Source organism: Oryzias latipes, chromosome 14 (assembly GCF_053564925.1).
Source record: "Oryzias latipes strain Hd-rR chromosome 14, Olatipes_Hd-rR_3.1".
Taxonomy (NCBI): Eukaryota; Metazoa; Chordata; class Actinopteri; order Beloniformes; family Adrianichthyidae; genus Oryzias; species Oryzias latipes.
Genome location: NC_136250.1, coordinates 8,808,636 through 8,820,650, shown reverse-complemented (window position 1 = coordinate 8,820,650; position 12,015 = coordinate 8,808,636). Strand labels below are relative to the sequence as shown.

Here is a 12,015-nt window from a genome sequence, read left to right as displayed (position 1 = left end):
GAAGGTGTGGGAGCAGTAGTAGAAGCGAGCCAGAGACGAGGTACACGGTCAGGTACAGGAGCACAGATGAGCCAACTGGAATCTGGAAACAATCCCACTCCCCAGGAGGGGAAAGAGGGAAAGAGGGACAGTACATGAATCACGATGCACCAAACAGAGGCATGGAGAACTAAATGATAAGTAATGATCCAGAATAGAGGAATGAAGGAGAGTAGAAGTAGATGAGAAAAGAGGACAGAACCCCAGTGCACTGAAGCTACCCCAGCTTCAAACTTCCAGCAGCCCACTGACAACTTTATTGTTATTGACATCAACCAATCATTTTTGGAATGATGCAGTTTCAGGAGAAAACAGATTTAAACTGCAGAACCAGAAAACAAACATTCGCAGAGAAATGCTTAAAGTGCTGCCCTGACATGCCCCTCAAACCGGTGTAACCAACATTTGTGTGTTGACTCTCTGGCTGTGATTGGTGTCACAGTCAGGTACACAAACCCTGGAAATTCTCCCCAGACATCTTACAAGACCCTTCTTTGGTTCCAACATGTCAGTTTGAACCAACAATGTGTCTATGAAATGTAGTTAAAGCTTCCTAAAATAACTGCTTGGATGGCGTAACATTAACATGAGTGAAACATCTTATGCTGGCAGACATGATGTTCTTTACAAAAAACTTTTATGCACTTTCTGAGATTTTATTTTATTTTTTCAAGTTTGCATTTTGTGGCTACAAAATGAAAAACTTTCCTCTGATCTGCATTTGTTTTATTGTCTGAAAAAAACACAGTAGTTTTAGAGCAGATGTTAAAGTATGACTTTTATTTTTTTTATTACATTCAGAAACAGTTTCCAAAACAGAAAATGTATTTTTTAACCATTATATATGGCTGAATTACTCATTTGAAATAGCAACACAACAATTGTGTTGTCGATTTTAAAGATATATAAAATGTGACACCATTCCATCATTTTATCACTCGTTTTATCATGGTGTGTGTATTGTGTGTCTGTGTGTGCGTGGGGTGGGTTGTCGGCATTGTTTGTCTTGTCATTTTGAGTGACATGTGTTGGAAAGGTTCTATATAAATAAAGGTTGATTTGATTTGATTTGATTTGATTTGAAATGCCAGGGTTGTAGTACCGATCATGACCAGCAGGGGCTGTTTCATGAAAAAGCTCCTTCTCAATGCTCCCTTCGCCTTCAACCTAAAAAGCAGCTGTGTTTTTGGAAACTGTTTCCTTTGGAGTGATGCTTAACATTACATTTTAATTATTACATGTTAAATTATTACATTGTTTAGTGTTGTTTATTATCTATTTATTGGCGCTATGGCAACAAGGTAATTTTCCCTCTGTGGGATAAATTCTATTCTGTTCTATTCTTTTCTATTCTATTGTGACTTCCTCTCATTCCTCATACCAGTTCAACTGGAAGTATTTTGCTTTCTGTCAGTAAGACAGTAAAAAGTGAAAGTTTGACCCCCCCCCCCTCCCCCTCCCCACCCACCCACACACACAGACATACATGAACATTTACATGGACCCAGTTTCTGTAAACACTGTCAGGGCACTTCAGTGAGTGACTGGTACAATAAATAGACATCATAGTGGATACCAGAGAGCAGAGCTGCTGAGGACAATGGCGTGTTAGAGGGGGGAGCTACAGCACAATGAGCACTGCAGTGAGATCAGCTCTTAAAGCAAGGAAATACCTCCCAGCTGCAGAGAAACTAACACAACTACCCGGTCCACAAGGGCAATCAAAACACAAGACGGGAGACGCCTTTGTGGTACAATGCAGAGAATTAATAGCCAAAACTAGATGCTAAACTGTTGTTATTACTGAAGTGATAGGTTTGGTTTGGATTTGTGGTTTAATGCATTTTCTTGATGAAACAAATATAGAAAGACACAAAAACATCTAACGAGAGTAAAAGAGCAACACAATCATTTTAAATGGGGTTTACAAATGTTCAAATTATTATAAACACATAGAAAATAAATAGCATGGTGTAAAACAGCCCAAATGACGTGCATTTCATATTTGGTAGTTGTTTTGTGTCTCTTCCATGGGAGTTATTGTCCTTTTTTGAAATCCTAAACTTAGGCGTGTCTCATGCATGTCTGTGCACATGCACGACTCATCACTTCAGGATTCCTGCAACTTATGATCCCATAAACCAGGAGAGCATGGCGCACCACACTATCAGCTGTTGTCTTTTTTGTGGCATGCTTGCAACAATAATGTAGAGCAGCCTGCATGGTGTAATATTAGACCAGCTCTGAGTCATGCCACATTTGCTCCCCCTGCTGCTGCCCCACACTCCTCCATCCCAGCTGCCTCTGTCCATCCTTCCATCCAAAAATAAACTTCTGTCTCAGCGAGGAAAATCCCAGATCTGACTGGAAAACAGGAACAAACCCTTCACTTTTCCTGACCTTAGTCATTAATTGGTTCCAAATCAGCATAAAGGAATCTATAAACAATCACCTTCAGACCTACAAGGGTTTGCAGAGAAGATTAAATGCAGCATTCAGCAGCTGATAAGGTTGTTGTAGGATCAAAGTCTGATCACCACTGAACATTCACACTCCAGATAAGAACTTTGCATAGCCTAAAGCTCCATCAGGGACTCCTTTTGCATATCCTGTCCCTGCCTTTCGTGCTGTCACGGAGGGAGGGCAGACTTCTAGATGAAGCAGGGCTGCGTTGAGCAAGCCGCTCTGTCTCCATGTGGACTTAGAGAAGAAGACAAGCCTTCAGCGTCACTCTGTGGGCTTCGGTTCCCCTTTGCTTCCTCTTTTTCTGACGCACCGCATGCGGGCTGTGCGCCTCAGTTCAAATGAGCGCAAGGAACCGCTAGTGTGAGATCTTCATCATCATCATCATCATCACCAGAGACCAACGAGGAGGTCCTAATAAGGAGGATCCGCGACAAAAGTTGGATTACTTTCGCACATTTTTATTTTTAACCAACTAAAGCCATGGCTTCGGTGTGGAAACGGTTACAACGAGTTGGAAAAAAGGCTTCAAAGTTTCAGTTTGTTGCCTCGTATCAGGAACTGGTTTTGGAATGTACAAAGAAATGGTAACGGCTTCTATTTTGCTCTCCGATGTCTGTTTATCATCTAAACAACCTTCTCTTCTGCGTGTTGTCATTATGATGGGACGCCCTTATGTATGAGGGGCCGTATAAGACATTATTTATTCTGAACCATTCACATTCATACGGCCCCTCATACTTATGGCTACAATCACTTTTGTTGACAGTTTTTTTCCGCTACGCTAAAAGGTGAGGTCGTCCTTCTTTGAGTTTTCAGTAGTGAGAGAGATTGCGAGTTCGAGACCCGGCCTTGACAACTGTGGATTTCTTTGTGACAAAACACAGCCTGTCCTTAAGGCGTTTTGTCATTAAAGTACTATTTTTGAGTCCACGATGTTCCAAGAGTTTTAAAAAATAATATTAATTGAGTCAATCCTATGTTCACTTAAAATGCATATCTAAACCCCGTTCACTGAATCAAAACATCAATTTGGTTTGAACCAATTCATTTAGTTAAAAAAATAGTTTCATGTTATATTGCAAGGATTCATAATTTCATTTTGCTCATTCTTCAAGTGAAAACTGTTCTTCACCAAAAAGTATGATTTTTTTTTAAATTAAAAGTGAAATCAGGTCTGAACTTGTGGCAAATCGAATGGATTCAACAAAGGCTCAGCACTGTCAACATCAGCCATCATTAACTTAAAATTCAAATCACTATACATGAATCTGTTTGCTGTTGTATAATTTTGTCCAACTTTTAGCAGCTAAATTATGCAGCACTACTTCATTCTGACATAAACTGTAAAATATAGTACAAGGGTCAACTTGATGGCTTAAAATTAAACAACAACAGAATTTTTTTTTTCAGGTTACGTTTTAAAAATTCTTGTTGCTGTATTAACTGAAAACGTTTCTCCACGATCTTTAAACCTTTGCCCACATGGGAGTCCCGGCTCAGCTGCACCTTCTTATCTGTCGAGGTTACATTAAAAGATAAAGAATGACTCTGGTCATTACATCCTTGATAAGAAACACACTATTACTGCTGAAGGGCCCCCTTGTCAAGGATAGGTTTAATCAGACCTTATTGACAGATTTGAACATGTGAACATATAAACAAAAGTTATGAACATATGAACAGAAGTCAGGTTGTAACTATTAAAATGCTAAAGATAAATAAGAGAAAATAAAAACATAAATAAACTTAAAAGTCTCTAAATAGTTTAAAAGTTTCTTACAATTTTTAATTTCGACAATCTAGCACAGGAGGTTTTCTTTTCTTCGCCATTTGCATGTGTGCATACACTTTATTCTCTGCTTTTTTTCCCTGTTCAGCTCTAAGGTTTGAGCCACTAAGACACCTCTTACACACAGTTCCACGAAGCATTTCAACTTTTTATAATTCTGCAAAATGCCAAATATTTTCACAGCAGCAGAAGAGTTAATGAAGAATTTAAACTAAGCGGATAACCTCCTCTTTTACTGATTTTTAGCGTTGCTACACGAGTGATGAATCGCAACTTAATGTGGAATGTCTCCAGGAAAAAACATGGTCTCGTCATACATGATGCTGCTTCAAATGCCAGATTACAGTCGCTATTTTCTGCTAGTTTAAGTTCTATGAAAGATAAGGGTCCAACATGTTTTAGTGGAAACAGAAGCACAGCAGGGAGTCAAAGATAAGACAACGGTTTGAAAATGATGGTTGTTCTGCAGCGACAGGGAAGAGGCACTGACAAAATTAAAGAGTCTGCAACAAGACTATTTTTATACCACACTAGCAGAGCTTCATGTGACAGCGATTAGTAAGTGCAAAGTTTTTCTGAGGAAACAGCTGCAAGTAAATGTCCTTTTGAATACATCAAATGAAGTCCAACATTTGTATTAATTTCAAATGTAGGAGATAAAACTGACTTTGAGGTGTGTTCCAAAGTAACAATGGAATATATAATATTCCCTAAAATCAATATTATGCCAACAATAGTATTTGATGCTGATGACTTTACTAGTCATTTTCATTTCCTACCATGGACCTATCTCTTTCTTGACCAGGCTATTTCTGTTCCCCTTTCTGACACTAACACATATCCACATGCGCACATAAAGTCATATTGAGCTCTGACTCAGGAGAAAGCCATATATATGAGCTGGTATTGAAGTTTGTGGAGCGTATGATTAGTTCCACATAAGTGCACAACATCTGCATGTGTGATGTTGGGGTTATATGTTAAGGTTGTTCCTTCTTTCTCTTTTAGGCCGGTCTCATCGACACGACTTCCTGTTTCACTTCCTGTGTCAAATAAGACAGAAACATACAATAGAACCTTATGCAATGGCACATGTTTACCAAAAACATACTCTGTAGCCTAATTACATATAAACAGCTGCCTGCTTGGTTGGTTAATTTCATAGAGCTATAGACAAATGAAGCATGTCATCATGTGCTCAAAGCCTAATCTGTAAACACAGTCTGTCACACCACTAACAGTGTTTTTCCTCTAGCATGCTAATGCTCAGCAATGACAAGTCATAAGACCTTGTAAAAGAACCTGTGTTTCCTATTTTTCCACAGTGTCCACTTTGTTTGGTGATTTTACCTAAAAGTAATCCAAAATAAATCTTTTTTGGAAAGAATTGCATCATTTGAATCATTTGCCTGCTGAGTTTAGGTGTGAATAATGTGTGAAATAAGGATAATTTTTTGATTGACAGCTTTAGGCAATATTCCATTAACTTTTTTATGTGTTTGTGTGTTTGTCAAGGCAACCAGACAAGTTGAGAGTGGTGTGGACGAGGAGGAACAGACGCATGTGTTCCAAGGTGAAAAAACACACGTTTTAGGAAATGTTTGTCTTATTGTAGGAACCCTCTGCTGCTGTAATTCCTTCCATTTTTCAGTTTATGACCTTAAGATTTCAACTTTTTATTTTTTATTTTCAACTTAATTTTTTTTATTTAAAACTCAGTGTAATATTTAGAAAACGTTTTTTCTAAATTTTCTCCATTTTTAAAAATTATTCAAAATCTGACACATTAAAGAGTCTGTAACAAGCAGTTAGTGAAACTAAACAAGTCCATTAACTTCCTTGGACACCACATGCTGCAGTCTTTTAGTTGGCTTACTGTTCAGAAGTGTGACCCACATTACCTCAGTGTGGAGAAACACAGGCGGCCAGTAGGAGTTTCATGAACAAACTGGAAAGACTTCATATTTGGGCTGTACAAAACTGGGCCCACTGCAGAGCATTAACTGACAAAATGAATTTAGGGTCTTCATATTTGACGTCTCATGGACGCGCACATCGTATCCACTTTGCATATCTACCAATTCTAGACAAATACATGACTTTTAAAATAGGTCAGCTATTTGCAACCTCTAACTATTATCTTATTTGCATATTAAAATGCAGGTTAAAATTTGAATGTCACAGAGGGTAATTGTTTTGAGATCATATAATTCATCATAAATATTTCCAAAAGATTCAAGAAATTTACACAAATTATAATGTTTTTAAGGCAAAATTAAAAACTGTTGTCAGCATGATTAGCAAATACAAATACACATTATTTAAACACAAGTTGTTGTGAAGTATTGGTTATTTTATCTTTTTTGTGTTAGGCAATGTTTTTTTCTTTTTGTAATTTTACATTCTTGTATTTTTCCTGCACTGCTTTGTGCTGCTATGTGAAATTGTCATTGTGTGTGTCTCATTAAGAATTGAACCAAGGCTAAAGGCAGTGATTCATATCATGACCCAGCCAGTAATCATAACCCAACCAATCAATTCCACTTTAACTGTAAATTAGAAAACACGTTGCATTGATGTGTCTTTGCCCGGGGGCTAGCTTAGACTTCCCAAGTGCAAAAATACTTTTATTTATGGATGTGCTGTCATTTTGAGTTGCTAGTTAGAATAACAAAAAAATCTACACACAATTGTGTTGAAATTGTCCTGTAGGAAATTTCTGACATTCAAATTTCAAAGTCCCTGATGCACCACAAATATATACCCTACTTCAGGTGTACTGCTTGGAGAATGAGTGCACCTATAAACAACAGGCTGTGTTCACATGCTGTTTCTTGTGCAGCTCCACAGCTGGCAACCCGGGATCAAGAACCCATACAGAGGCATGGTGGTGTGGCCCGTCCCAGAAAACATCGACATCTCAGTCACCCTCTTTAAGGTATTATTGTACTCAGGACACTGGGTTTACATTTGAAACCTAAAGTGTTAAATGAAACCAAAAAAGAATTTTACTTTATTTAAAGCAGTTCATTTTATTTTTTATATATTGTGAAATATTTTTAACTTCATCTACCAAGAAGTTCTTTCTTGTTTGTATAACTAAGAGTCAACATATATCATTGTGTTCTTCTAAATAAGTTAAGCTCAAGTCAAAACAGAGGGGAAAAAAATTGAGTTTAATCGAATTTAAAATTATACTGCTTCATCTGTTACACGGATGTTCATCACTAACATTAATAGAGAAGGTTTGACTAAACAAAGAAAACCTTTTATCACTGCTGCCTGCAGGAAGCCAATGCTGAAGAGTTTGAGGACAAAGAATGGACGTTTGTCATAGAAGGGGTGGGTATCGCTAAGCTTTATTTCATTTCATATCGATGAGAACAGAGCCTCATATTTTCCCTGACTGATTGTGTGAAGGAAAACAAAGGTCACCGTAAGGTGCTGGCATCTGCTGACATCAACCTGAAACGCTTTGCCAGTCCAACGCCGACCCAGACCGACCTGACGCTGAACCTCAAGCCCCTGTCGGTCAAAGTGGTGGAGGCCACTCTCAAGCTGTCACTCTCATGTGTGTTCGTTCGAGAGGGAAAAGCCACGTGAGTGGTTCCCTCTGTGTTACTGCTCACACACCTTTTTTAACCCTTGTGCTATCCTAGGCACTTTGACATCTAATACCACTAGACAGTGCTCTGAACCTTTTTTCTTCAATGATTTGTGATCTTCACTGGTCTCCATGGATTACATGAAATCTTTCCACCTTTATCCACCTTTGTCATGGTAGGGAGAACACGTCAATGTAAGGGTGGGGTCATCTAAGATAGCACAAGGGTTAGAGTTGCCACACCATTTGCTCTTATGGTACTTCTTCAATAGGTGAAATACGTTGAGTTGAACTGATCAGAACTTGGTCTACTTTATGCACAGTAGAAAATCAAAGCTTAGAAAAAAAATCTCTTCTTCTCAGTGATGAAGACATGCAGAGCCTTGCCAGCCTCATGAGCGTCAAACCCACAGATATCGGCAACCTGGATGACTTTAACGAGAGCGATGAAGAGGAGGATAGGAAGTCTGTGACTTCAACAAGTAGGCAGCTCTTTTTTAGTTCTGACATTGCACAAGCTTTCCCTTTTTCTTCTCATTCCTGTTCTGGATCTTTTTTTTTTTTTTTTCATTGTTGTGGATGTCATAGTTGCTTCACACACACTTACCCGTCCAAACCGCCCCGCTCCCCCACCTCCTGACCAGCGACACTCTGCTGGAGCTTCCATTTCTGCTTCAGGTATTTCCACCTTCTTCTTTCTATTTCTCAGCTTTTCCCTTGCTGGAGAGGAGCAGGCATGAACACAAGCTCTGTCTGCATTTTCTCTCAGAAACTGTATGCAGTATTTCACATACTCCTAATACTACCTCCTCTATCCTTCCTCGTGATGCTATCCATACCACCTTAACTCTCTCTGGGGCTCATGTTATGGGAAACTCCTCCTATCAAAAGAGAAAAATGTCCCCTACTGCAAGAATAGTTCCTGCTCTGCAAAACACACTGGAATAACACAATCTTAAGAAAGTAAAACTACCTTTGATTCAGAAAAAAACATCTTATTTTCTGACTTGTGAGAGATTTAGTTCTATCAAGAAAGTTTTTCAAATTCAAAATAATTTTAGTCTAAGAAAGCGCGTCTTAGAAACTAGAATTTTATTTTCAATAAGAATTGAGACCAGAATGTTTTTTATAATAAGAATTCTTTGTAAGGCCACTTTACTTACCACATTGACAGACTTTCTTTGCTCATTTAATACTCATTAAAATGTCTCAAATCTTTAGAAATGTTGACATATTCCTAGGGGCTTGTTTTTGCTGAACATAAAGGTTTTGGTTTTCTTGAGATGTGACAACTTCTAAAAGCAGAAAATGAAGCAAGATTAGAGCTCACATGATCTACCCTGACTAAACACTTGTCTCTGATGTTTTATTTCTTAAAATCAATCAATTAAAACATAATGAAACATTTTTATCTTCATTATAGGAATTAAAAACAGTCTAGAGGTTGAATTTTGAGAACCAAAAAGCATAAATAAAAAAAATAAATAAATAAATAAAAAATAAATAAATAAAAAAACAATAGTTAAAAGCAATAAAAACTTACTAGCTGGTTTCATCTTTGCTATTTTTTTTCCTCCTGGGTAAAACTGGCCCCGAAGAAGCTTCACAATATTTCTAAGCAGGTTTTTTTGCTCTTGAGAGTCAGTGTTAAGACTTACTTTCCTAAATCAAAGTGTGAAATGTTTCAATTCCATGTGAATTTGACCCAAGTCCACTGAGTTCATCAGCAGAATATTTGTTGACACAAAAAAAACCTAAAGTGATACATTTTGATTAAATTCACAAAAACAACTACACTAATCAATTCTCTAATCAGTTCTGAAACCAATAGTGGTCAAACTAATGAAAAATAAAACAACTTTTCACTGGACTATCTTTTTTTTTAAAACTTTGCATAAAAAATGCTTTGTAACCAGAATCTACAAAAAGATTCAAGGTTGACAAAACAAAATAACAAACTTTTAAAACCATAATTATGGTAAATCAAAAGCATCCCCATCTTAATCCATTGTTGCCTTAAACACTAACGATGCATTGGCTTGTATTTCAAATTATTGTTTTTATTTTTCACTTCAATAAGCCAGTGGAGATTTTATAAGACCAGGTACTATGTTGTGTTAAAATATGTAAGGTCAACATTGTTCACAAGCTTTCTTAATTCTTAAAAAAGGTGTTGTTTTCACTTTAGTTCATGCAGGTCACAAGACAAGATTTGTCTCCATAATCTCCATTACCCTTTCTGTTTTTTTGTTTTCTTTGTCAGTCCTCCTTCATGAGCCTTTTTCTTCTGTCTTTTCATTTTCAACCTGTGGATGCTGTGATGGTTTTTCAACTTCTGCAGTCCACTCTCGCCCTCCTCTGCCAATCGCCCCTCGTCCCTCACCGCGTCGCTCCAGACATCCCCTCGCCGCTGGCGCTTTCCAGTCAGACATGCAGCCTTCCCCTGGCCCCTCCCCTCAGCCCTCGCCCAGGTCCAAGCATAAAAAATCCCCCATCCCTGCTCCTCCAGAGGCCTCTGTTGTGGCTGACTCTCCAACCAGTCCTGTTGACAAGATGTCCGCTCCAACTGGTGTGCACCATGTTCCTCCACCTCCTGATCACCTCATACCTGCTTCTACTTCCCCTTCATCATCAGTGATCTCCTGTTACGATGGAATTCCTCCAAAGTCAACCTCTAATTTCCCCTTAGATTCACCCGAATCATTACTTCAAACTGCAACCTCATCCCCTGAAATGCCAAATTTGACTGTATCCACCACTCTTACCCATAAGTCCATCTCCACTTCCTCCCATTTGCCTCTTCCTAAACATCCCTCCACCCAAAAACCCGCTGTGTCCTCCGCTCAGCCTTCCCTCACATGGGTCATCTCTCAGCCTCCTTCTCTGCCCAAAATCTTCCAGTCAGGTTCAGCTAAAGGTATCTGACTGGCAGATAGGCATGCAGTGTGTTCCTTACTAACAGTTTTCCTTATGTTTCCACAATGAGATTCAACTTTTTGTGGGAATTTTTCACAGGGTACTGTCATGAAAAAAAAAACTAAACTAAATGCATGTAGATGTTCTTTTTGGAGGCCCAACAGTTAAGAAAAAAGCAACACCTCAACACACAATCGCAATTTTTCTTATGTAGGCATTGAATAGTATCTGTCAGAGAAACAGCAAAAGACAAACAGCTGTTCATTATTTCAAAAACAGTAAACATATTTGTTCACTGACGGGTTTAAGCAGATTTAATTTTTGTCAACTCTCCTCTATTTATTGAAGCTGACCGTGACTTTTCGGTGCGTCTGCACATGAGACAGGAAAATCCTGAATTTGCAAAAAAAGTTAGGGTGTGGTTCTGTGTGACCAACTTAAAATAAGAAAAAGGAACTATGATAACGCAGCACACAATAAAAAAAAACATATTTTAGTAGCACATTTAATAAAACACAGCAATAAAAAAGGTCTTATCGATACTTGTTTTTTTTTGTCCTTGTTATGTAGCACCATTGTTTAAAGTTCTACTCCGATCATTTTTTGATCTATTGGAAAAGCATTCCCAGTGGTCTTTTAATTATGACTTTTCCATTTTTCGCCAAAATCCCCAAATCTGTGTCATTTTGTAGGACATAGTTTCTGTTAAGCGGCAGTAGTTCATCAGAAATTTGCTGAGTTGTGGGCAGGACCGTTGGTGTGGAGTAATCCCGCCCCGATTTTCCGTCTTTAAGTGCATGCGTCCTTGCTTTGCGTTTCCACCTTCAGTGTTTATCACATAGTTTTCCTCTTTTTTTTTCACTCTTTTTGCTTCATTAGTTCCTGTCTCACACCAGCGGGGGCCCCCAGATATTCAGACTGCAACTGACTCTGCTTCTTTCTTGGGTTAGCCTCTGTTCTGACTGGGATGTTTGTCTATAATGTCTCCAGTCCAAAACCTTTACCATACTCTGTCATTACCCCTCTTCCTACCAGGACAGTCACACGTTTTCCAACCTCAGGTGGTAAAACCTGTTGCCCGTCCCACCTCTCCCTCCCCTCTGTCTGCTGAGGCCTCACCCCTCGCCTCAGCACCACCTCTCCCCACCTTGTCCACATCAGAGTCAGGTACCTACCTTTCTGTTTCCTGTGATCTTCACCT

The 12,015-nt window shown here is 38.6% G+C and overlaps 1 protein-coding gene across 20 annotated transcripts in view; it reads left to right on the top strand.

Annotated features, from left to right (window-relative positions):
- Positions 1–2,395: 2,395 nt before the first annotated feature.
- LOC101157556 (uncharacterized) overlaps positions 2,396–12,015 on the top strand; it is a 29,113-nt gene continuing 19,493 nt past the window's right edge. For 9 of the 20 annotated variants that reach the window (XM_023962880.2, XM_023962893.2, XM_023962892.2 and 6 more), the window contains exons 1-10: positions 2,396–3,089; positions 5,810–5,867; positions 7,137–7,232; positions 7,583–7,636; positions 7,715–7,893; positions 8,262–8,380; positions 8,487–8,576; positions 10,240–10,815; positions 11,694–11,759; positions 11,850–11,981. In XM_023962880.2, the coding sequence (XP_023818648.2) occupies positions 2,986–3,089; positions 5,810–5,867; positions 7,137–7,232; positions 7,583–7,636; positions 7,715–7,893; positions 8,262–8,380; positions 8,487–8,576; positions 10,240–10,815; positions 11,694–11,759; positions 11,850–11,981 (1,474 nt within the window). In that variant the 5' untranslated portion in view covers positions 2,396–2,985. The remainder of the gene's footprint in view (positions 3,090–5,809; positions 5,868–7,136; positions 7,233–7,582; positions 7,637–7,714; positions 7,894–8,261; positions 8,381–8,486; positions 8,577–10,239; positions 10,816–11,693; positions 11,760–11,849; positions 11,982–12,015) is intronic. The other 11 variants (XM_078930680.1, XM_023962888.2, XM_078930678.1 and 8 more) reach the window with 8 other exon arrangements.